General features: G+C 39.3%; 3 protein-coding genes across 3 annotated transcripts; all 3 read left to right on the forward strand.

Moving 5' to 3' along the window:
- The first annotated feature begins 404 nt into the window (after window positions 1–404).
- On the forward strand, window positions 405–10,831 carry LOC133985785 (alpha-1A adrenergic receptor-like). Its single transcript, XM_062425491.1, has 2 exons — window positions 405–1,579; window positions 9,476–10,831. Exons 1-2 carry the CDS (start codon window positions 607–609, stop codon window positions 10,039–10,041), a joined length of 1,539 nt encoding a protein of 512 aa, XP_062281475.1. The 5' UTR covers window positions 405–606; the 3' UTR covers window positions 10,042–10,831.
- A 633-nt stretch (window positions 10,832–11,464) lies between these two features.
- On the forward strand, window positions 11,465–13,611 carry LOC133985612 (5-hydroxytryptamine receptor 4-like). Its single transcript, XM_062425270.1, has 2 exons — window positions 11,465–12,504; window positions 13,557–13,611. The coding sequence occupies exons 1-2, from the start codon at window positions 11,465–11,467 to the stop codon at window positions 13,609–13,611; spliced, it is 1,095 nt and encodes a 364-aa protein (XP_062281254.1).
- A 6,886-nt stretch (window positions 13,612–20,497) lies between these two features.
- Window positions 20,498–21,222, forward strand: LOC133986221 (gastrotropin-like). Its single transcript, XM_062426032.1, has 4 exons — window positions 20,498–20,564; window positions 20,694–20,854; window positions 20,957–21,046; window positions 21,163–21,222. The coding sequence occupies exons 1-4, from the start codon at window positions 20,498–20,500 to the stop codon at window positions 21,220–21,222; spliced, it is 378 nt and encodes a 125-aa protein (XP_062282016.1).
- The last annotated feature ends 4,351 nt before the right edge of the window (window positions 21,223–25,573 follow it).

Consider the following 25,573-nt stretch of genomic DNA (forward strand, 5'->3'; position numbering starts at 1 on the left):
TATGATGCATTCTGTCATGATAGTATAATGCCTTTCTGGGGACCTCCAATTTAAGATCAACAATAGGTGTATTTGGCACCAACTTATTTCACTTGTAATTGTCCAGTTAAGCACCCTCCCACAGTGAGGATAAACAAATACATGACACAAAGAGGCGCTTCTCTGAAAACGCGCAACTCTCTGCTCCATCTTGCAAAGTTGCACAAAATGATGCAAATAGATTTTTTTCTGTGGTGCCAGGGCTCTTCGTGTAGTGATGCGTCATGCGCGCCTCATAGGCTCGTGTTTAGGTATGTTTGGTCAGTATATGGCAGAGCTGTGTGTGGTGGAGAGGAGGCAGGAGATGACTGCTGCCCCCCTCACTTCTACACTGAGCCCTCAGGAGAGTGGTGGGAGCGGGACTGCATGGGGACTGTACGACTGCACAGTGAGCGGTTTTGTCTGATGTCACTTCTCAGCACTGATTTGGAGACAAAATTGCCAACGCGCAATTACGCCATGCAGACTTAGACCATCTGTGTGGTTTATTTATGTTTGTTTACGCTCTTTCGTGAGTTGCGGTTACAAGTGATCTGCAGCCTGCTATGGAGGACCTCTCGAGTCAAAATGAGTCTGAGCACTGACAATGTCACAAACTTGTGGAAAAATGGTTCCTCGGAATTCGACGGAACTCCGAGTGTATCATCACAAGTTAACTTCACCAACAGCTCCGGGGGAAACCACACGGAGCACAGCGAAGTGGCCCTTACCCGAGCCATCCCGCTCGCCTTGGTGCTTGGGGCTTTCATCGTGTTCGCCATCGCCGGCAACATCCTCGTCATCCTCTCGGTGGTATGCAACAGGCACCTGCGGACCCCGACGAACTACTTCATCATCAACCTGGCCATCGCCGACCTACTGCTGGGCACGACGGTGCTGCCGGTGTCGGCCACGCTGGAGATCCTAGACTACTGGGTGTTCGGTAGGATCTTTTGTGATATATGGGCGGCGGTGGATGTGCTGTGCTGCACCGCGTCTATCATGAGCCTGTGCGTAATATCCATCGACCGCTACATCGGAGTGAGCCACCCGTTGCAGTACCCGGGCATCGTGACCGAGAAGCGGGCTCTACTGGCCATGCTCGGGGTGTGGGTGTTGTCCGTGGTCATCTCCATCGGACCTCTGTTTGGGTGGAAACAGCCGCCGTCGCCGGACGACACGATGTGCCCCATCACCGAGGAGCCGTTTTACGCGCTCTTCTCCTCCCTCGGCTCCTTCTACATCCCTCTCATCGTTATACTGGCCATGTACTGCCGGGTGTACATAGTCGCGAAACGGACCACTAAGAACCTGGAGGCCGGGGTGATGCGCGAGAGGATGAACTCCAGCGAGCTGACACTGAGGATCCACAAGGGATCTCAGGTGCAGGACGAGCCTGGCACCTCCAACACCGGCAAGGGCCGCGCACACCAGGCGAGAAGTTCCCTTACGGTGAAACTTCTGAAATTCTCCCGGGAGAAGAAAGCGGCCAAAACTTTGGGAGTTGTGGTTGGCATGTTTACGCTTTGTTGGCTGCCCTTCTTTCTCGCCTTGCCCATAGGTAGGTTCAACGGGTCAATTCATACTGTTCCCTCGCGCTCATTTGCTGAGGTGGTCATAAACTGGCTTATGATGCTGACTTATTATTTATGATATTAGTCATAAAGGAAACTTGTTTGTCCATCTACAAAAAATACAACACGGTACTCATTTCCTCACAACCAACTCCAATTTAAAAAAAGAAGAAAGAAATGATATTCAATTAGTTAATGAGACTTGCGGAGAAGATATTACAGCCATCTATAGCCTATGTCTGTAGCAAGTTAATGTGAGGCAGTTAAAACAGCTGCAGGCCTTATAAATCATATCTATAGCTGGCACTGGAATAGTCTCTGGGGTAGCATTTACTGCGCTGAATTGTCACCAAACTTGAGTGGGCTTTGATATACTGTGGTGGTCATTTTAAACTGCAGGGATATAGAATAACATCACCGATATATTACTGCAGCATTCAGTATAAGGCACAGTAAATGTTACCCATATAATACTCAGCCACTTTATGGAAGTTAGTTTGTATCATATTTTATGAGCCACACTTTATATTTGTGCAAAATTGTCCAATTCTGCGGCATTTATTCTCACACTATGTCAAAAGCCACTGCCACACTGACGTTGTAGTCTCTGAATTCAGGGCCTATAACGAGGGATAGAAAACATGTTTTTAAGAGTCTGAGAGGGAATTCTTCACAAGCTTATCCAAACATTATTAGTGTTATCTTTGCATTATTCCCTGAGTCTCCATTAATCTATTGATGCAACAAATACACTCTTTGTGCATGCCAAGTGATGAGTAGGTGGCCTCCATCTGCTCTGGTCAGTTGATCCAGAGCCCTGTGGGGCCTGCCAGGGCCCCCTGATGCCACTGAGACTGGCAATCTCACAGTCATGCTTGTTCAAGAAACAGCAGAGGAAATTAAACAATATATTCTGCGGTGAACTGCTCATGCTGTGGGCCGTTTGGTGGCAAGGAGGTTAAGAAAACATTAAGTCTTTATTTACAATGAAGTTCAGACAGAAGGGATCACTGAACAGAGTCTGGAGAAGCATGGCTGCTGTACTTTAGATGGTAATTTGTCTGATTTCCTGATTGCCATGACATTGGTCCCTTGTGACACTGAGGGTTATGGTTGCATATCTTTGTGAATGTGTGTTTGTGTATCAGCATGTGTCCTTTTGCATGTACGTACACTGTGGTCCTATGTGCCTTTGTTTTTGTGCTGCAGCTCATCACATCCTCACATGGCCACACACACATTACACACGGGGCATTTCTAGTGAGATGCCAAAGGCACATAACAAATGTAATTTTTCAAAGATTTTCAGATCGTAGAGATTTCGGAGAACAAAGGGGACCGAAGATTCAGGAGGGGCCTGTTTATGTAATACTAATCAACAAGCTGCCAAGAAACCCCGAAAGGCTACTTTGCTCTGGACAATCTCTGGTGCAGCATACTGATACATTGTGACAAAACATCGTACAACACAATTTCATGCTAATATTTAACTAGCCAGAGAGATGCATAAATGAAAACCAAATCCAAAGTCTTCTGGTGGGGAATTCACATAATACAACCACTTAATCCAATTATAATCCATAATACAATTTATCAAAGCAGGACACAGAAACTGTTCTCTTCCCCTGCACTAGAGCCTCCTCTATTTCTAAAAAAGGTATTTGTGGGAGATGTTGTTGTTCTTCAATTTAGATTTGTTCGTCTGCACTCGTGTGACTTATGTCAGAACTTACATAAAGTCTGACAGGGCAGTGGTGGTCCTTGTCTTGCTCCATGAGTTTTCATTAGTCTCCACCCACATAGTGGGATTTCCTGTCTCACACTTGTTATTACCCTGCTTCTTCCTCTGCATAAAGTCACTGGTACCTAATGTATTTGGGGATTTCTGGTTGTCATGTTGTGCATGCGCGGGTGGCGGTGCGTGGCATGCGCATTTTGCCTGTTTGTGAAAGGATGCTGAAATATTTATGTGTGTTTATGTGCATGTATGCAGGCATGTTCATGCAGGATTTTGAGAAACTGTGCCACTGAATTACAAGATGATACAAAACCACTCTGACTTCTAACCCTTTAGGTCCTAGCTTCAGACGTTAAGTCGTTTAAAAACCTCCTGAACGGCTTCTTGCAATTGTTTTCTCCTTTTTTTGTTTCAAATATTCTGTAAATACCTTGTTTTTGTTTTTGTACTTAAATGGCAAACATGAAGCTACAAGTCCCAGAGTTTGGGTCTGTCCTTTTCAGGTTTTGAATTAGCGTGTCTCCTTTTTCGCTTTTAACTTGGAGCAAAGTAAGGTATACAGACTTCAGGATTATAAACATTACATCAATGTTTTAAATTACTGTTACTCCATGCGAGCTTCCTTGGACAAAAACAACTCAAAATGTCCCAAACACTCACCAATCACTAACTTAGCTTGTTTTGTCAGTAAGGGTGACATAAATAAACTTATTTCATAGCACATTCTTGTATCTCATAATGAAGAAATGACACGGTAACAATCCAGGACATTTAGTTTAAAAAAAGTTTTTAGGGAAAGCAACCAATAAAAGCAGCAAAGTTGCATGAAAATGCTGTTTTATCTTTGATGACAACAACATATTTTTTCATTAACACTATAAAAATTGCTCCAACTGCACCTGTCCCACAAGTAAGAGTCTGTGAAAACAATGTGTTGGCCAGCTAAACACTGTTCAAACACAGAGTAATACAAAGACAAACACACAGTCTTTATTTTAAATTAAAGTCCACATTACAAAGGTTTCCAAAGATAAAGTGTAGTCCATGTTGACTAGCAGAGAAACATGTATGAGAATTATGTACAAGATATTTTCTATTTTCCAATCTGATACAGCAGTCAGATTGATAATCCATAACTTGGGTTAGAAATCTTTTTATCTTATTGATTTTGCTTTTTATCAAATTAACTGATTCATCAAACAAACATAGGTTTATGTAGAATATAAGCATAATATTGCTTCAACAAAACATCAGAAAAAGCAAATAGAGTATATACAATTTGTCAGATCAGTCGACAATCCAAAGATATTAAGTTAAGTGTCATATAAATGACTGAATTTCAGTCGCAATTTGAGGGGTTTTTTTTCTTCCACAGGGATTAATCAGTTATTAAAATAACTGGCAATTAATTTTTCTGTCAAGCGACTAATCAGCTAATCATCGCAGCTCTAATATAAAATACAAATCAAAAGAATTAAAATCCTGTTGTAAGCAGATCTCAATACACTTTCCACACAGAGCTAAAATAAAATGTGCAGGACTACTAACACATTTTTATCATGTATTCATTTTTGTTTGTTAAGAAATAGTAGAAAGGTGGTCAGATTGCTTGATTTTGTCTGACCAACAGTCGCTTGTTTACTATAATTTAAGGTGAGTAAAGGAGCAAATCCTCACATTTGAGAGGCTGATTCCTGAGAATGTTGGGCATTTATGCTTGAAAAACAAAGACAACAAAGCTAAACAAAGCTCAGCAGACATAATCTGATTTAAGTACTGCAAGCGTTTGTTTATTAACTTTTAAAATTTAAGGAAAACACGGAGTTCACTTCAGTTGATGAGGTTAATACAACGCACATGAGGGACAGGTCCATATTTTGGTTTCAATGAGCTCTTGTTCTCATCTCCCAGCTCAGCCAAAAAGAAATCATCCATCCTCGGGGGATTAATTCGTTGCACACATTTTCCCGCAGCTCTTTAACACTCAGTACAGGCACTAATGTCCTGTGAAGGGCTCATATTAGCAAGTGGTGCATGCAGTGAGCCCAACTGGGAGAGAAACCAACACTTCAAGGTGTTAACCAATTGTTGTTTTTTTGGTACGTGTGTGTGTTTGTGTGTGTATGTGCATGTTAATGATTTTTTTTTTTTTTACACTGAGCTGGCCGGCCCCTTGTGCTCTGAGGGTAATTGAAATGGTTTTTGAAGGGGAAAAATAATGAGAGTGTTAAGTGTCGAAGCAATGGAGGAGAAGAAGGTGGCAGACCTGACTAGAAGGGGCCACAGGGCAGCACGGGTGAGAGTGGGGGTCTATGGGAAGTCAACCCAATTTTCCAAAAATAGCTTCATACAACGCTTTCATTAAAAGCAATAACACTTCTGTCCTCTTAGATCAAGACTTATTAATTATATTTCCAGCTATGTTGTGAAACAGGATGTGTGTGTGTGTGTGTGTGTGTGTGTGTGTGTGTGTGTGTGTGTGTGTGTGTGTATGTGTGTGTGTGTGTGTGCGTGTGTGTGTGTGTTTGTACGTGCTTGCGTGTATGTTTTACATGGCACAGAATAAGCAGTGCTTCTTCCAATTAGTTCGAATAACAGGATGTTCTGTTTTGTTAAGATGTTCCTGTGTTTCATAGTGAGGTGTGTGTGTGTGTGTGTGTGTGTGTGTGTGTGTGTGTGTGTGTGTGTGTGTGTGTGTGTGTGTGTGTGTGTGTGTGCTCATCTTCAGGAAAGAGGTGTTAACTTTCCTTTTAACAGAAAGAGCAGGATCTGCAACAATAACCCTCACATGGTTATCAATACACCATTGTCTTACATTACAAGTCCTCGCATCCTCTTTATACTATGGCACTTTTCATTGGACAAAAATGGACCACGCTCACACAAAACTTAGACATACAAACATGCCCCATATCTGGCTACAGGAAGACCTGTTGTCAACCAGATTTGTTTTGTCTTTCCTACACTTTTATCCTAACTTAGAAAAAGGAACATGCCGGCAGTGTCCCACCTTTTGGTCTCTGAAGGGGTCTCTAGATGTTTAGGAGTTCTTCATGGGAGGTAAGCAAAGCTCTACAGCTGTGTTTGCCCTTGTAGATATTTTTTTCTTAAGTATCTCTTCAGTGTCAAAGAGGCAGCAAATTCAAACAACCGATGCCAACTGTTCTCATGCCCATGCTCTTCAAAAAAACTCCCAACTGGACCAATTATGCCTTACTCACTCCACCCAGACATATGTTCTTAAGTCTATTATGTAAAAAAACAAAACCAGACTTAGGTAATGTGTAAAAATGAATGAATTAATTAATTCAGTTAATTGATTCAACCGAAATCAGCAATTATTTTGATAATTGACCATTTTTAACAAAACACTCTCTAGTTCCAGCTTCTCCAGGATTTTCTGATTTTCTATTTATTCTCTTTTTATTTGATTGTAAATGTTATCATATTTGGGTTTTTGTTGGAAGAAAAAAGAACAGGAACATTTTAATACATATTTTTCACTATTTATAAATTATGTTCATTTACGCATTACCACAGAGCACAGAAATACTTGTTGATGCTGTAACAACGATAATAAAAAATGTTCTGAAAATGTATAAGCATATTGGATCTTTGCCAGCATCACACAGTTTTCTACTCAAGAATATTATCATTACAATTACTACTTATTATAAAGTGATTAATATAAAGTATTATCCAGTACTGAAAAAAGTAGTTGATCAGTCAAGTGAAACTTAATCCACTGATTACCTCAATGTCCTTGCTGTCATTCATCATGTACTAATACAAACCATTTCATGGTTTATAAATACAACAGTAAGCTCTGCTTGTGTCTGTCTTCGTTGGCTTTTCTTTTGTTTGTGATCAGACGAAGAAAAAAATCCAAAGTGGGAAAGAAGGCATAACTCGCAGTTACATAATCGTGTGTGTGTGTGTGTGTGTGTGTGTGTGTGTGTGTGTGTGTGTGTGTGTGTGTGTGTGTGTGTGTGTGTGTGTGTGTGTGTGTGTGTGTGTGTGTGTGTGTGTGTGTGTGTGTGTTATTGTATTGTATTCCCACAAATCAAACTGAAACACTGTGGGATGCTTTTCATTATTTTCAACTAACAAAGGGGACGCAACTTTCCTTTCCTTTCAGCCTGCATCTTGTCACCCCTCGGCTGTGTATAATATAATGCACCTTGTATCACTAAAAATAATTGTAAAAGCTGTTGATCTTGTATTAATGAAGAGGCAAGCTGAGGTGTCCGCCTGCCTGTAATATCTTACCAGAGGTAATTTCACGCTTGAAAGCCTATATTATAGTCCATCCTCGACCTCTCCGGGAATGTGATATTCATTTAAGAATGTGGGTTGGTGCAAAGACACAATTTCACTCACATCTGCCTACACACAAGCGCACAAAGTGTTTCTTTCACACTTATCTCACACTTTCTGTGTTTATTAATTACCCAGTTTATATTCTTCAGGCTTCCCCTTGTCACCTCATTAGCTCATAAGATATTCTTTCTCTGTTTAAGCTTGGCTGCTGTGGGAGAAAGGGTAAATTAATGCAATGTTAATCAGGCCTGACTCACTCATTAGCATATATGTTGTTTGTAGGTGTGGGAAAAGTCTTGTTGAGTCTTATTGACAACATACCTCCTCCCTTAACACAAACATGCACTTACAAAACTTCAGCTGTTTACCTTTGTTTAAATGTTTAGCAATGTGCTCGCTACTTGATAATATCTGCAGGTGCAAAAAAGGGAAAGCTTGCTGTGGTAATGTAAGTAATGTAACCTAAGTAACCTCTCGCAGACCAGTCTGCCATTTCATTTCATTTTAACATCAACAACAACGTCTCCCTTTTTTCTCCAAGTGACACAAGTCTCCCACAGTGTATTTATCCAGAAAGGGATTCAGGGTCATCCCACACTCTTTCTCTGTATTCTTATGAAAGTGCTCCAAATGAACTGTGACAAAGCAGCTATATTGGCTTTTTTGAAAAGGAAGCACTTCATCTGAAGGCCTTCCTAAATACAAGGTCTTTCTTTAATGGCAATAAAATGTGGAATTAATTATCCCCTCTAGACTGTAAAAACAGTTTATTATTCTTAATCAATACTGCCACCTATTGGGTAAAATGTAACTTGCAGCCACAGACTAAAAGACAGACTCAGTCAATCTGTATAATGAGTACATTTCAGTGTTTCTGATATCAGTTACCATCAATCATTCATTCAGTCAAACAGGCTGGCAACTCAGTTTTTAAATCCACCACCTGGTCTCATGTTACTGTACATTTAAATGATCCCAACAAATCCCACTCGGTGAGAGATAGACACTTTAAATTTTGCTTTAAAAAAAGAGTGCTGGTGTCAGATTATTTCTCAGTATGAGCAGATACTCTGAGTTGAGGCATCAGAATCAGTACCAGGAGCGAAAAGTCTGATGAGTACATCCCTAAATGAGTTTTTAAACCAATAAAAAATTATGTTCCCATCTTAAGTAACAGCTGGAAAAATAATCTATTATAGTACTACTCCATCAAGTTGAAATATTTTAGACTTATTCTGCATCATCATTTATCAGCATGTCTCCTAGATTCATCCTGACATATTCAGTGTCTTTGAAAACTTTGGGATCTCAACTATAATTTAAATTGAAGTTACTGTATGTGAAGATGAAAAATGTTGTAATGGCTGTCAGTGAAGTTTAAAGATGAAGTCTTATTTGCTCTCATGAGTTAGATGAAAAGATTGGTATGTCTCTCATGTCTGTGCGTTATGAAGAGCTAAGTGTAGCATTTAGACTGAAAGTAGGGGGAAGTGGACTCTAGCATCTCCTCTGGTTGCTGGGCAACATCACAGTGATGTCAAGAATCCAGGGAGCCGCTGTTTGTTGCAACACAAATGATCTTTTACATTTCTGTTTGTGTGTATATTAAACAATGTTATTTTGTGTGTTTATTTGTTAGCTTTAGAGATGCTGCTAAGTTGTTCCCCATTGCTTCCATCTAACCCTTGACGATAAAAAAAATTTAAAAGTGAGATGATATATTTCTCTAAATGTTGAACAATTCCTTGGAGGTTTTTTGAGTTTTCTTAACAAAGCAACTGCTCCCTGAATTTAATTTTTTCTTTCTCCATTCTACTGTTCCCAGGGTCTTTTAATGTGAACCTGCGTCCTCCTGATGTCCTCTTCAAAGTGATCTTCTGGCTGGGCTACTTCAACAGCTGCCTGAACCCCATCATCTACCCCTGCTACAACCGCGAGTTTAAGCTGGCCTTCATCCGCATCCTCCGATGTCAGTGTCACCAACGTAAACGTCCCGGGTGGAGGGCATACAATTACCGTTCCTCCAACTTTGGCTCATCTGTAAACTCACGCAAAGGCTCCACCGATCACAACTCCAGCTGCTTGAATGGCAGTCAGCGTACTCTGCCGTCCTCAGCGAGCCCGAGCCCCAGCTACTTAAACAAGGGTCTTCCACCTTGCCCTGAGGGGGAAACGTTATACATCTGGGGGTCCACCACCCCAACTCCCTCCACACCCAACCTGCTGCCTGGGAGCCCCGCAGACTGCCAGCAGATATCTCTGAGAGGGGAGGGAAAGGGACTGAAACCACCAGAACAGACTACTGGTGGTATTTTTTCTTTCTCCTTTGGGAAGAATAGAGACAAGGGAGGGATCAACAAAGACAGCATCATGCCTGATGACAAGGTGTGAGTCTTGACTTGTTGATTCATTCCTTCATATGGAGTCACCAACAGAAGGTGGATGTTCACAGGTCTGCTGCATTCACTGTACATGATGCCATGTTCATTCATCAGTCAGTGGGTTGTCATTGTCATTAGTGGTCAATGTAAGATGAAGATAACTGACTATGCTGCTGTATCCGAGGTATTTTGTCTTATGTTACTGTATCTGTGGTTAACATAGACGAGAGGGTTGAATGGACAGTTGGACATAATATTTCAGGGAAAGGCTCAAGACAGTTGATCAAAATCACAGACTGGGAAGACACCAGTGACTGCATTTTGATTAAGCAAAAACGACATATGAAGGAAGGACACTATCAAAGAGGAACTGTCCACACCACAGCCTTTGTGTTGAAAATCTGTGTCTGCCCTGTAAAAAGACTGAACATGACTAAGAGGCTGACTTGTGTTAAAATGTGTGGTAACAAAACAGTCACCCTTCTGTTGCAGTCACTTGATATCTTCATGGTATGTTGTGAAAAAAGTATAACCTGGTTTATCTGCTGTGCGCACAATAATCAGATATCATCTTGTTTGTATGTTTTGATCTTCAAAAAAAAAGGTTTGGAATATGAATATTAGAAATGTGATCGATACATGAATAAACTTGTTGCTCAGATGCTCTTTAATCTCTCTGCTTTCTGGGTGTGAAAAGATTATTTTGAGATGGAAAATGATTCAACAACATAGATGAACATGTCAATCTGATGATAAAAGATCAGCAATGGGAGCACTCTGGTGGTCGAGTGGTTAGAGTGCATGCCACGTAATCGCAGCGTCCCTGGTTCAAATCCGGCCAGGGACCTATGCTGCAGGTCATTCCCCTCTCTCTCCCTGATTCCTGTCAGCCTCTCTGCTAGTTACTTACTAAAATAAAGGCATGAAAAGCCCAAAAATTTTAAAAAAGATCAGCAATGAATGTTGGTTAAGCACAAACAATGAGCTGGTATTTAGAGGAACACATTTCCCGCGAACAGAGATAAGTACAAGGGTTTATTGCAAATTTACAGGGACCTGCAATCATAGCTCAGCCATAAACCGACAAATTGTATATATCTACCTGTCCACTTAATTCATGGCCCACTGATTCCTGATACACCCTAGTAAATCATTTAGAGGGGCCTTGTTTTGACGTGGATCAATACTGGTCACACACACACACACACACACACACACACACACACACACACACACACACACACACACACACACACACACAAAGAGGGAGCGTGGTACACATCACAGGACATGCAGCCCCATATGGTGAAGGTACACGCGATCATCCAGGTCTGACTGGATTAACCAGTCAGACATGAAGGAAGATATATCTAATTGATGAATCACTTGGATTTATGCTGACCGGCTGATGGCTCGGTTCTTGCTGCATCATGATGATTTTCATCCCAGGGGCAAACACCTCAGACAACGACAGCCTGACTACTGGTAGAAGTGATTTGGCTCTATTTCATGGCAACACTATTAAAGTATGTGTACTGTGTCTGCTCCTACCCATCCCCATCTTTGCCATCATGGGAAATCTTTTCATTATGGCTGCAGTGGCACGCTTCCAGAGCCTTCGGACACCAACCAATGCTTTTGTGATTTCCTTGGCAGTGGCTGACTTCCTGGTTGCTGTGCTGGTGATGCCTTTCAGTCTGGTGCGATCTATTGACAGCTGGCACTTTGGGCACTGCTTCTGCCAAGCTCACTTCTTACTGGACGTCACCTTCTGTACATCCTCTATTTTTAATCTCAGTTGTGTGGCACTGGATCGATACATAGCCGTATGCGACCCCCTGCACTACCCTGCCCGAATGACTCCCAGATGTGTGGCCCTGCTGCTGCTGCATTGTTGGATCCTGCCTCTTGTCATCTCCTCCCTTTGTGTCTTTTTTGGCATGAACACTCAATCATCTCCTGCTGCGGTAAGCAGCATCGCACAACAGGATACTCAGACCTGTCTGGCTTCCTTTCATATCCCCTACGCCTTTGCAACTTCCGCTGTCTCCTTCTTCATCCCCATGGGTTTCATGCTGTTTGCCTATGGGAGGATTTTTATGGTTGCCCAGAGACAAGCGAGGTGGATCCATGCAATCGAGCACCGTACTGGGCATCTTCAGATGAACCAGAGCACTATGAGGACTGACTCCACCAGACAAGCCCATGTGGAAAGGTATTCTCTGAGGAAGGAGAGGAAGGCTGCTAAGACACTTGGTCTGATCATGGGGGTTTTCCTGTTCTGTTGGTTTCCTTTCTTCTGTCTGAATGTGCTCAACCCTCTGAGGGGCTACAGCATCAACCCCCTTGTCATGGAGGCCTCCATGTGGCTTGGATATGCAAACTCTTCGCTGAATCCTTTTCTCTACACCTTTTTCAACAAGAACTATCGTCGCGCATTTATAGCCATGTTGGGAAGAGGGTCATTGGTTAGGCAGTCACAAGCAGGTTTGGAATATTCACATTTTTTTAGGCAAACACACACTGTTGTAACCTTAGAGACTGTTTCAAGATAGAAACTTAATATTTTTAAGCATTATAAGAGAAGGGTTTGAAGGTCCAGTCTAGACAGCAATCTCACCACAAGCTCCATCCAGTTGTTGTTCTGATTTTCAATCCCAGCTAAATGGAAATTTTAATATTTACAACTCAGTGAAAACTGGGCAAACTCTCTCTGTTGAGAAGGTTTGTGTGATATGATGGAAAGCACCAGATACATAATGGACCTTGTGGTGAGATTGCTGAGTCAAATCCCAAGAGTGCTGTCAGACAATGAAGAGCTTCCTGTACTTTGCATAGTTGGAGAGGCAAAATGTTTCTCTGCTCATAGATACAACAAACATTTAAAGCCTAAAATAGATTAAATGATTAACTGCATTCATAAATAAACAAACACATTTTAAAGGGCAAATATGATATTGTGATATCTTTAGCAGGTGTCAAAGAATGAACATTTTACTGTCATGGAAACTATTGCTTTACATACACTTTAGTAGTGAAGAGGGACATGTACAGAAGTGATAAGTGGGACAGGCCAGTGTGCTTTTTAATTCCCCTGTTTAGCTCAAATGCTCTTTTAGCCAAAATAAATACATAATAATAACTAAATAGCTGTATTGTAGCTGTCGCCGCCACTGTTGACATTAGGTTATAAGGTGAATTTACTACAATTTCTTTCTGAGATAAACGTTTTAAGATGTGTTCAGAAAAAACCACAAAGCAATTTTAGAGTTGGCATGATTGTAAGAAAAGTCGTGGAGAGACGTGAGTGGGCACCAGAGATTCGCTCTTGGTGTCCAAGTTGAGGTGAAAATGATAAAAATGTCACAATTTGAGTTGAAAAAGAAGCAAACTAAATCCACAGCTCTTTATCAGCCACTTTTTTCTTGTCATTGGGGGCTTCAGTGCTCGCAAGTGTAACAAGTAGCTTTCTCATTTGCAAGCACAGTGTAAATTTCCCTTTTCTCTAAAAATTGACGTTTGCAGCACCAAGACCCGAAATACTGCAACAACCAAGAATGAGATTGATGAGACCTGCTGAATACAATCTTAAGAAACATGTCATGAATATATACTATATTTTCTTTTATTTAAAAAGAGCTAAATATTTTTCTTAAATAGCTGGGCTCTGTACTTTTTTGCAAACATAAATATGGACTAATATTTGTTCATAAAACAGTCAAACATTCATCAGATGAATGTATTGTCTACTAGATACAGTATTATCAGTTCATAAAGATCTTAGGGTGAACATGATAGTAGCCTTTACACATTAGCAAAAACAGAAACATCTTCATTAATGTTGGGTCATGTTTTAGTCCTCTCAATAAATATGACTGTAGCTGCTAATGCTTCCCTCTGCCTGCTGTTTGATGCTGGGCAAGTACAGTTCACTACAGTGACTAAAATTAATTTAGCAGATTTTGTCACATTACACATATATAATTTTATCAATTGTTAGTATAAACAATTCATATTATGGATTTGCTTTAAACATATTATTTATCATAAAAATGTTACCCATGCTGTTGCCAGTAGTGGATATTATATACAGTAGGAAAACAAAATTCAGCAGATAGAGTCATCTGAAATAAAATGTAGTGGGGAAAAAAACATGGATGTTTTAAGTTTTGATGACTTTTTAGTTTTATGCCCTAACAAGGCACGTCAGCTAAATAATTGTAGTGCATAGGTAGCATAGATAAATATCATTTTAAAACCACTGACCTTTTTGAACTGCACAGATCTACACTGGTCCAGGCTCGTTTTTGAGTGCTAGCTTGTTGTTGCTCTCTGTATTTTCAACCAACACTTCAAAGGAAGATGTGTTGCTATTATCAAGGACAACATTAGACTTTGTACCAGGGTCCATGTTGCAAAAAAGTTACATTCATATTTAATTTTCAAATAAGGTCAAGAAAAATGTGTTGACATTCTAATTTGTTGGACTTAAGACAGGGAGCTAAAGAGAAAGAGAAACCCTGTTAATTAGTGAGTATTAGAGGTGCTAGGAGGCAGATTTTGTTGCCTTTGGATGGAGCCATGCTGGCTGTTTCCCCTGTTTCTACTCTTTGAGCAAAGTTATCCTCTCATCTAACTTTTGGCAAGCATATGTCCCAATATGTCAAACCTTTGGCTCTAATTCCCAAAAGTTTGTCTTAGTAAAATGTGGGATTAGTGTGGCCTTGATTTCCAGTATCCTTTGGAAGATGTTCAATAGTACAATATTATCTTTTCAAAACCCTGTTATATTAGATTTTACGGTATATCTTTGAATAAAATTTTCATAGGAAAGGTCATTGGCCATATTGACTGCTATGAAACTAATTATATTTGTGATTATGGTTAAAATGCTAGGTTGTTTTTATTTAACAGTCAATAACTTTAGCTACTACAAAGGCCTAATGCATGTGAACAATCTATAAGACTCTCCAACAGTAACTTATACAATTCAAACTGTACTTTTCAGGGATATCAACTGCAAAAAAGGCAAGTGCATCAAGGTTTTTATAGACATGCTATCAAACATTAATGAAGTTTTTGTTATTACATTATGCCTGCTTACCTCTGCAGATCAAGTGTAGCAGATACACTTCATCTAACTTGCAGTAACAACTGTGATGTCCATTAGGGGATCTCCAGGCATCTATTGCATGGTTTCCAGTCGCTTCCTCTCAAAAGCCAAGATGGTACTTGAAGCCAACTTTTTCCTCACAATTCCAGCACAAGCCAGATACACTGCGCTTCAGTATCTCATTCCTGTGCTGTGGATGTCTGTTTTTCGAAAGCAATAAAAAAGTAAGTCAACTATATTACAAATTGCTCAAAGAGCTTCAGTACAAAGTCAAGAGGTTGTGATCATTAACTGTATATAAAGATGGACAAAGCACCACTTCGTACTGTGATGCAACAGTGAAGCCAGAATATCTCCTTTCTGGGAGCTGCCATCTTGCTTTTCTGATGTCTACTGCGGATCCGGAGTCTGCGCAGTAGCGTCGTGCGGCAGGATGCCGGCTCGCGGGCAGGCGGGGAGTTCCGGTCCTCTGAAACGATGCCAACGCGGAAGTAACTTAAACTGCATTATATCAAAAGGCCACCAGGGGGCGACCGTTTTGGTGTCAAAAGGACTTCCGTCTTTATACAAGTCAATGGAGAACTTCTCACTTGATTTCTAACCTCAGTAAACATTTTCAAAATGTGTTTATGGTCTCAATCGCTAGTTTAAAGCCTTCTTCAAAGCAGTATGATGTTCATTTGTGAAATTTTGGCCTCCCTGATTTATATATTTTATATATTTGACGATAAAGCAGGGTAGGCATTAGGGCGTGGCTACGTCATGATTGACAGGTTGATTGGTTCACAGGTTCAGGAGGGCGCCGATTGCTCCTCCTGATGCCCATATAAGTAGAATCCGTGTTTTTTTTTCACCCGGCATGCACCGGAAATGTTCAAGATGGCGCTGCCCAGATCCGAAACTATTCGCTTCCAAGCAGCAGTCCACAAACCAATGGGTGTCACGGATGTTACATCCATTTTATATACAGTCTATGCTCGCTGGACTGTATTTTGTTTCCTAGGATGGCGAATCAATCATGACACAACAACTTTTTATATCTTAAATTAACTAATTAAAAACAAACTTATGAGAAAAATGAGTACATGGACAAAGATCAGTGTGATAAAAACTAGCCAAACTATCTTTGGAAAAAACAGCCTATTCTGATTTTTTTGATTGGCTCATGTCCGATCCACTAACATGGAGGGTACGGGACTTATGACACATACTGCAGCCAGCCAGCAGGGGGCGATTCAGAGTCCTTTTTATACTGTTCTTGAGTGATTGAGATGTTTTACCTTTAATTTTGGCAAACTGTCATGATGTCTATCTTTATACAGTCAGTGAAGCTCTGTAAACATGTGCAGTGGCATCTGCCATACACAGAAATATTCTTGGAGACTGAAAATTCCTGTTATTAGTCTTTAGAGCCAAACAAAACAGACTAATGTAACCATACTCTTCATGGTGAAGGAACATGTCATCCAGTGCAGTGGTGTGGGTCACTGATGTGTTTTTAATAGCTTTTGGACAATAACAGAAGTCTACAACACAGAGAAATATGATATACTTTAAATACACACACAATACTTGTAAGTAGAATCAATCCATTGTTGGTTTGGCTCTGCATATGAGATTTGTTGACAATAAGAAAAATATTTTTTTAAATGCCATATTCGCCCTTTAGATATACCGTATGTAACAAAACTGAGTTGAAAATGTGGGTTGTGTCTAATGCAACATGACTCCAAATGGTAGGAACAGCCTGAACAAGTAAGAAGATAAGAAAGCTTTATTGTCATTGTACTGCTGTGCATGGTGACAACACGGTAAAATTATGATGTCGCTACTTATAGTGCTACATGCTTGATAGTACTCAAGCATGTAGCAGAAGCATCAAGCAGAAGCAACTGCATAGTGCTGAAACATAGGCTAGAGGTGGGAGTGTGTTGATGTGGGGCTGCATTAATGCATAAGGTGAAAGGGAGATGACATTTATAGATGGCATTATGAATACAGGTTTGTATACCCAAATACTGAATGAAAAGATGACTCCCAGTCTCAAGGCGCTTGGCAGGAGAGGAATTTTCCAAAATGACAGACTGCAAAAGACATGCAGGAGTTTTTAAATAAGAAAAAAGTGAAAACTGTAACTTGGCCATGTATATCTCATGACCTGAATTCAGTGGAATACATTTATGGTTAGGTTGCACAACAAAACCCCTCCAGTAAAGAGCAGCTGAAAACAATCATCTGTGAAGAATGCCAGAATGTCTCTCCACATATTTCTTGCTAGTTTCTGTCATTAGGAAAGAAGGTGTGCATACCAAATACTGAAATATAAAAGAATGGAGTCTTACTAATGGAGGGTGTGCTGACTTATGCTGCAGTTCATTCTTTAATATGGACATTTCATTTTCTTTAATAAGTCAAACATTCCATTTCTTATATGGATTTATAATTACTTAACATTTTAGTGATATTGATATTGACCAGTGGTGTACTCAGTTTTGTTACATACTATTAGATCTTTTTCCAGTGAATGATACTGGACTGCAGTTGGTTTCTAGACTAGTTGTGATGTCACAAAAGCATGCTCATACATGCACATCTTACATTTGGATTCAAGGTGAGTACAGACATAATTTCCACCTTCAGCAGATGAATGTGAAAACAGCCTTCTCATGACAAACTGAACATCATTCTGCACATTGAAGCTCAAACATCCAAGTGAAAATAAGCCAAGCATATTTTTGAGTGGAAGAGGATTTAAATGTAGGACTGAGTGAGCAAAATTTGTTTAAATGACAAGATTGTCATTGAGTCCCAACAGTAACGTCACTGCAGTCCAATCTTCAATGCTCAAATGAGTTGCTCATGAAACTTCAGCCGTACAGAACAAATCAAGTTAAGTTAATAACTACCAGTTATTGTTAATGATATATAGGCAGACTTCAGGATTGAAGTCCAGTGTTCTGCAGCCTAATAGCTTTAAGTTTTATAGTTCCTGGTTACATGTTCTGCATCAAATAGGGGGGATTGGTTGCAATCTGCAACCTCATGGCCAGATGCCATTAAATCCTACAAACTGGTCCTTTACGTTACAAATCACCATATTCCCACAAATGCGTTTCAATTATTCCAGTCTACTCCAATAACACATTAGGTAAAATTAATCAGTCAAACAGAAAACAGGAAGAATATTTACATTTAAATCAAAGAGAACATTGTTACACATATCAAATGCATAGGCCACAGTGTACATTGCAACCAATCATTTCAAAGCTGTGTGTTACATTGTGTAAGTGCTATTCAGAACATTTTATTTTTGAGTAAAGGCAATCAAGGCCCTCCCAAAGTTTATTTAGGCTATTGAAGGCTATGAATGACATTTTCACAACAGCATGGCATGTTGATAATTTGCAAAGGTGAAGCAGTAGGAAAGTTTTCTTCAGATTTTACGTTAAATATGGATTTGGGGCTGGTTAGCTGCTTTCAACACAAGGACAACATTAACGTACCTATTGCCTGTTTGCTGTTACTCATCTGTAGAAATGTTACTATCCTGTGAACTCGTCATTTTAGGTAAGCAAAAAAGCTTTTATCTGATCCCACAAGCATTAGTTAGCTGCTTTGCTTTTGGAATCATACCGCCACCTTGTGGTGCAAGCAAGCTATGGTTCCTCTGCAAAGGTTTAGTGAAACTCTCCTGTCCAGTCTCCAGTACCACTACACACACACACACACACACACACACACACACACACACACACACACACACTAACAGACATTCTAACACCCCAGAGTACTTAAGACTGAAGATATTAATCTCACAACTTTCCTCACTTCAAAGGTTTCTCACATTTAATTAAAACATGCAGAACATGTCATGTGCAGTACAAAAAAATCAAAGAGGGGCACCTAGCATTTTTGTGTTATCCATGAATAATTATTTTATTGAGATACAAAATATGAGAGCCAAACACACAAATTTCTCCTACCTTCATTTATCTTCAATTTCATACAGTGTGACAGTGTTTAGGTAGGGCTGTAGTCGTAACTAGAAAACTTTATTTGACACTTTGGCTTTTTCTTGACTTTTCACCTTCTTTGGTAATGTCTTTACAGTCTCCACTATCTCTCTCTTTCCTTTTTCTTATATCATTTTGTAACTTGTCTTTCAAAAATGCTGTATAAAGTTTACTTGCTTGCTGCTAGCTGGGAGAAATAAGAATGACCTCTGCACATAAACTAGCCTACAATTTATTGATATTTTGTAGATGTACAGTTTATCCATATTCTGGGCTTCCATTTATTAGCTGGTGCATAAATAATGCATCCATTCAATGTATATGACAAATTTCAGCTCAAGGAAAAGTGGCTCTCTTGTCTTCTCAGTTTACACAACCTTTCAGGCACACAGTCTCACCGATCAATTGTCTTCTCAGGGATTAGAGCTCAAACAAGTAGTCAATTAATGGATTAGTCGAAAGGAAATTAATCTACAACAATTTTGAATAATGATTCAGCTTTTAAGTAAATCTGTAAACATGTCAGAAATTCACTGGTTTTAGCCTGCCAAATGTTTGATTGTTTGTTTTTTGATTGTAAATTAAATATCTTTTGGATTTTGGACTATTAGTCAGACAAAACAATTAATTCAACTTTAACAGCATTATTTTCTGAAACTGTATAGACCAAATGATTAATACAATAATCATTATAAATCATTGCAAGACTGACAGATAGAGGGCTCTGACAAATTGTTCAGACCATAATTGTAACAGATAGTTAATGTTCTTTATATAGAAGTTTTTTATTTCAAGCAGTTCCTCTTCAGGTTATTCTCCACATGAGGCATTACACGTTTTAACTACAGGGGCTGACTTCAGCCAAGGATGTGCTGAACCTCAGGGAAAATTGAAAAAAAAAAAAAATGAAAGCCTACAACATCTCTATTTACAGGATATTGGTCTTTTACACAAAGACATGGTGCTCTGAGCCTTTTACTCCACAGTGCATGTTCGAGCTTGCAAAGTAACTGAATCTCATTCGCATTACAGAAATGCTGGAAGAACCTGATATTGACATACACAGGAAAATACTTTGGATTTTTGCTAAATTACAACATCATAGCAAAAACAAGGTGACACTTTGTCTGAGACATCACCACTGTCACCACTGTTGTTTTCATACACATCTGTCAACTCACAGTGTTGCTGGCACATGCTGAGGTATGAGTGGGAGGACAGGAAGAGAAAGGTTTGGCAGTGATTCATAAAGGTAGGAAAGAGTACCTACAGCAGGCCACTCCTTTTTTCTATTTATCTTATAAACTCCCTCCTCACTTCTTCTCTACTCTTTCACCATCATGGCTTTCACTGGGAAATATGAGCTGGAGAGTCAAGAGAACTACGAAGAGTTTCTGGAAGCAGTTGGTAATTTTTTTAAATTATTTTATTTATGATACACAAAAACTATGAATATCACAAAATACATACAGTCACTGACTTAAACTTAATCTAAACTTGTCAAACATCTGTATTTGGAATTTTGCTTGCTCTCAGGGCTTCTCAATGCCAAGACAGACCACAAAGTGGTAACAGAGGTGCTTCAGGATGGGAACAACTTCACCTGGACACAAACAATCCCAAACTGGAACTGGTCCAATAAGTTCACCGTTGGGCAGGAATGTGAGCTGGCGACAATGATGGGCTCCAAATTCAAGGTGAGTTCAAAGCAGAAAAAGATATTTGGCCTAGAAATGAAATTTATCTTGGAGGCGATTGGATGTTTTCCTCTTGTGACCTTTCATCCCTTTGACCTATAGGCTCCTGTCGCTTTGGAAAATGGCAAGATTTCAATACAGTTTCCTCAGTACATCTTCACAGCAGAGATCATTGAAGATAAGCTTGTAATGGTAAGAGAAGTAACCACTAATTCACAAAAGAAATAATAACAATTCTCATTGTAACTTAAATAACACGAGTAGCAGGTTTGTATAAATTGTCCATTTACTTTTCTCTTGTCCTCTAGATTTGTATAACTTCCGGAGATAAGGGTGTGACTTTCAAAAGAGTTAACAAGAGGATCTAATGCTGCGAGACCCAACACGCTTCTGTGGAGAAGTGGCTGCTGAAGATTAAAAGAACATCAAGGAAATGATTAATCATCATTATTGAAGCCTGAAGAGTGGAGAAGAGCAAGTGGAATATGTCTTGGCTTCACAGGATTATTAATGCATTAATGTTCTCCAACTTTCTGTGTGTAAAAAGGACAAACATATGCACTGAATTTATTGTTGGCATGGTTACTAATGACTAAATCTTGCTCATAAAGATTAAGAAACTCAAGTGTTACACTCCACTTTAAATGCCTGACCTGCTGATACTCGTTGCTGCTGATACTTGTAGTCCTGTGCAACAAAAACTAGACTAACAAAAATATGAAACAGATCCTTTTTCTGTGGCGTAATAGTTATCTAACAGTTCAAGTTTATGTGTGTGATGTTAAGGTGCAGACACACCCAGTTCATTCCTACTGAACAAATCTAAAGCTCCTTGTTTCCTCCAGTCATTTGTATTTTAAAAGAGCTGAAAATATTTCTACTTAAACATCAGAGAGGAGGATAAGAATATAACTCAGATTGAACTGTTATATTTACTGATATGTAAAACATATTGGTGAGATTTTGTTTTGCAGAATATGTCTGTGACTGTAAAGTTTGCTGTGGTGACAGGAGCTGAAGTTTTCCTTAAAAAAAAGAAAACATGCAGATGCTAAACTCGAAATGCTACACTATCATCATTATCATCATCATGATTTGACTTGGTGAGAGCACAAAGCACTAAAGACATGAGCGTTGATATGTTTGAATCATTTTGGTCTGTTTGGGAGCAACATTGGTAGCTGCCAACAGAGCTTGAAAAAGATGTTTTTAAAAAGCTTTTCTCATTCTGCGCCACAGTGTGAATGAGAGCTATTGTTAATGGATGCATTATCAGTAAGATGTTAACACCCTGAAATCATTTGCAAGTTTGTTAAAAGAGAAGTGAGCGCATCTCTGCAGACACATATTTCAGTACAACATGGTGACAAAAACACAAATTTACACAGACACAAAGAGATGCAAGCTGAATGAAATGATTTATTGCTGTATCTTTAATGCATTTTTTTCATCTATCGTTAAATGCTCAAGCAGCTCATTGTGTTTTTTTACTAATCATCTTATTAATAATTCCACCAAATAATAATTTGTCTAAAAGCCACACACACACACACACACACACACACACACACACACACATAAAGGTGCTTGTCACCATTCACCTCCATGGTATAAAGGCATTTGGGGAACTGAATATTGAGTTTACCTCCATCTAGAGTGACAGTTGGTTGTTGTTGTTTTTTTATTTAAAAAGGTATGATCAGACTGTGGTGAGATCTGAGTCTGTGTTTAAACATTTTAAGTTTCCAGTTCAGTCTGCTTCCCAACTGGGAACATGTTGTTCCAAGTGTTGTCAGTCAAAAATGTAGTCAAGCTTAAGTTTTCATCCTGATAGATATCTGTTACAATTTCACAGTTGGGGTCTTTGGGTACTTGAATTCCTAAACAGAAAATGAGACAGAAGGAATCAGCACATTTGAATCTAATACTTTTAAAATATGGATTTATGCCAGTAAGTGCAGGTTTCTTACCAAGAGCCTTCAAGAAGTCCTTCTATCTCTCCAGCACATATTTCCCTGAAAAAGCAATGATGAAGCAAACAATGTGCTGTCGGACAAAATAAGCGACTCAGACCACTTTATATGCAAATGTTTGGGTAGGACTTCTGTTTTTCACCAGTTTGACCAAATTTACGAAGAAAAAAAAAAAACGTCTGCAACTAAAGGTCTGCAGTTGGTGTTTTTCCTGATATATAACTTAATAAGCAATAATAATAGCAGGATGTTTTCCATACCCATTTCCATATTTAGGTTTACCAGTCACTAAACTTTCAGGATGTGGATTGTTTTTGTGTTACTATTGAACTCTGAAATATATTCCTAAAGAGACTTTTCTGTCACAATGATAAATCAAATTTACCAAATAAATCAAGGAAATTGGCCTGCAGTTAACATAACCTTCAGTTTTTACACTTTGTTTTTATACTGGTTAAACAGACATAATAATTAGAGAGCTTTAGAGGTGCTGGAAGATAGATTTTGTTACTTTAGACAGGGCTAGACTAGCTGTTTCCAGTGTTTTTGCTGAGCTAAGCTAACCTGCTGCTAACTGCAGTTTCATATTTAGAGTACAAACATTAATCATCTAACTGTCAGCATGAAAGAGAGAAACCATATTTCCCAAAATGCCAAACTATTGCTTTAATAGTCATCTTTCGGCACTGTTTGTGCAGATGCCGAAGAATGCAAAAATAATAATCATACAGGTCAAACTTCATTACTCATGATTATTCACAGTGATCCAAACACATCAGGGGCCAAGTCTGTATGTAGGGACACAGTGATTATATGAGTATCTGGTGTGCCTTATGATTTGTAGAGTAAACAAAGACGGACCGCCGCAGTAGCATGACTCAAAATCATGAGCTAACTTTGGTTCCATCTTCACTTGTTCTACTATACAATGGCATCTTGCTTTTCAGCATGGTCAGTTTCACTTTGTTGAACTATCTCTTGCTCTTATTCAAATTGTACCTCTGTCTTTGCAGTGACATCATTAACTGTGGCCTTGTCACAAAGTAAGTTATTTTTTTGAGTTGTACAACAAAACTGAAAGAGATCTTATTCCTCTTTCTTTTGTCTTTCTTCTTGTTTATTCAGTCTTAAACTCACAGTACGAAGTGATCTACAAGCAAGGAGAATCAGCTTCCAAAACATCAATGACAAGTGTTTAGTTATCTCCACACATTCCCTGAAAATCCCCCACTGTTAAGCCACAATGTGTAACTACATCAGGCTGTCTGATAAATTATGCCAGATCGACTGCCATCTGCGGTTTTTATGTGTAAGGATGAATTTCCTCTTCTTCTATAAAAGCACATCTCCTGCTGTCATGACTTCAACATTCCTGCCTGTTTACTTGTTACAATGACGTAAAGGGTTGGAAGGTCTCAGACATGACAGACACGACTCAGCTGCCAGAGGCCTCGTTTAATGCAAGGAGCCAGGAAGGAAACAAAATTTAGTTTTCATGTTTTAAAGTGAAATCAGTCATTCCTATCGGTTATGAATCAGTTTGTTTTACTTGGGCCACCACTGTAGTGTTTAGGCTTTTATTTCCTTTATTGTACCTACTTGAACTCAAAGGAGGCCTCTCTAAGTCAGTTTTTCAGTTACTTTATGTGTATCTTCATGTCCTTTTTCATATTTCTGCTTTGTCTCGTTTAAAATGCAAATGCACTATATTAAACCAAATGTCTGTTGGGGATGTCAGTCCTTTGTCAGCATTACAAAGCAAAATGAGACGCTGCAGGCACAGAATGTGAGCAGGGCCAGGCCTCATGGTAGAATATCTTAATAGATATTTGATTAATGTCAATGCCTCAGGGGAGGGGGGGATTCTGGTTTCATGAACACAATATCAACAACACCTGTGCAAACTATAACAGTCCCATAAATTACCTCTGTGAGACATGTTGTTGCCAAAAGGTGTTCATTCAATTTTTCAATAGCTACCTTTTAAGGTTGCAGTTTTTTGACGTTTTATAGCAAAGACTACAGTATACTGTAAAATCTTAACAGGTCTTTTTTCACAGCAGACATATGAACTTTTAATAATAGGAGAAGCACAGGTCTTTCTAATAACATTAACGATGGTTCTGTAATATTGAAGTGTCCCAGTGAGTCGTGACAATGTGACAGAGAGCCTGCATGCACAACACCAGGACCTGAAACTCAAGTCATTCATTCTGTTATTTACACCTGTGTTTTTCTTACAGTGACACGTCAAAATACCTGTTGTGACAATGGCCTACAGCATTGTTTTTGGGCTGGTAGTTTCCAATTTACAAGTATCCATAGTGTTAATAAGTTATCATAAGAAGAGGACACTTTTAATAATATCCATGTTTTATATCCTTGCTACCGTTTGGAGGAGCATGACAATGACAAAAAATATAAGTAAACTGCTACTCCTTTAAAGTTTTGGTTCAATTTCATGTCAGTGCCCAGATTTAAATGCAGTCAAAAAAAAGTTTAACTGAAGTGCTTTTTTTTAACAATGAAATCATTGTTTAAAAAGAGTCTGCATGCTACCATTTTGAAATAAGAAAGCACCATTGGCTTCGGAAACATCCACTTAACACTCCTCTCCTTTCACCTGCTTTTTGCTGTTAATACTGAAGTTAAGTAAAAGTGTCCCTTTACTCATATTCACAATTGTTAAATGTCTTTTACACGCTACCACTGTGCACTTCTGCTCTGTTCCTGCATTTCCCTACTA

Source organism: Scomber scombrus, chromosome 9 (assembly GCF_963691925.1).
Source record: "Scomber scombrus chromosome 9, fScoSco1.1, whole genome shotgun sequence".
Lineage (NCBI taxonomy): Eukaryota > Metazoa > Chordata > Actinopteri > Scombriformes > Scombridae > Scomber > Scomber scombrus.

What these genes read in the sequence shown, in the direction of transcription:
- LOC133985785 (XM_062425491.1), top strand. Translation starts at nt 607, where the DNA reads ATGAGTCTGAGCACTGACAATGTCACAAACTTGTGGAAAAATGGTTCC. An exon ending in CTTTCTCGCCTTGCCCATAG is followed by an intron (nt 1,580 to 9,475) that starts GTAGGTTCAACG and finishes TACTGTTCCCAG; the next exon opens with GGTCTTTTAATGTGAACCTG.
- LOC133985612 (XM_062425270.1), top strand. Translation starts at nt 11,465, where the DNA reads ATGATTTTCATCCCAGGGGCAAACACCTCAGACAACGACAGCCTGACT. An exon ending in GGAAGAGGGTCATTGGTTAG is followed by an intron (nt 12,505 to 13,556) that starts GCAGTCACAAGC and finishes TGACGTTTGCAG; the next exon opens with CACCAAGACCCGAAATACTG.
- LOC133986221 (XM_062426032.1), top strand. Translation starts at nt 20,498, where the DNA reads ATGGCTTTCACTGGGAAATATGAGCTGGAGAGTCAAGAGAACTACGAA. An exon ending in TGATGGGCTCCAAATTCAAG is followed by an intron (nt 20,855 to 20,956) that starts GTGAGTTCAAAG and finishes TTTGACCTATAG; the next exon opens with GCTCCTGTCGCTTTGGAAAA. An exon ending in TTGAAGATAAGCTTGTAATG is followed by an intron (nt 21,047 to 21,162) that starts GTAAGAGAAGTA and finishes CTTGTCCTCTAG; the next exon opens with ATTTGTATAACTTCCGGAGA.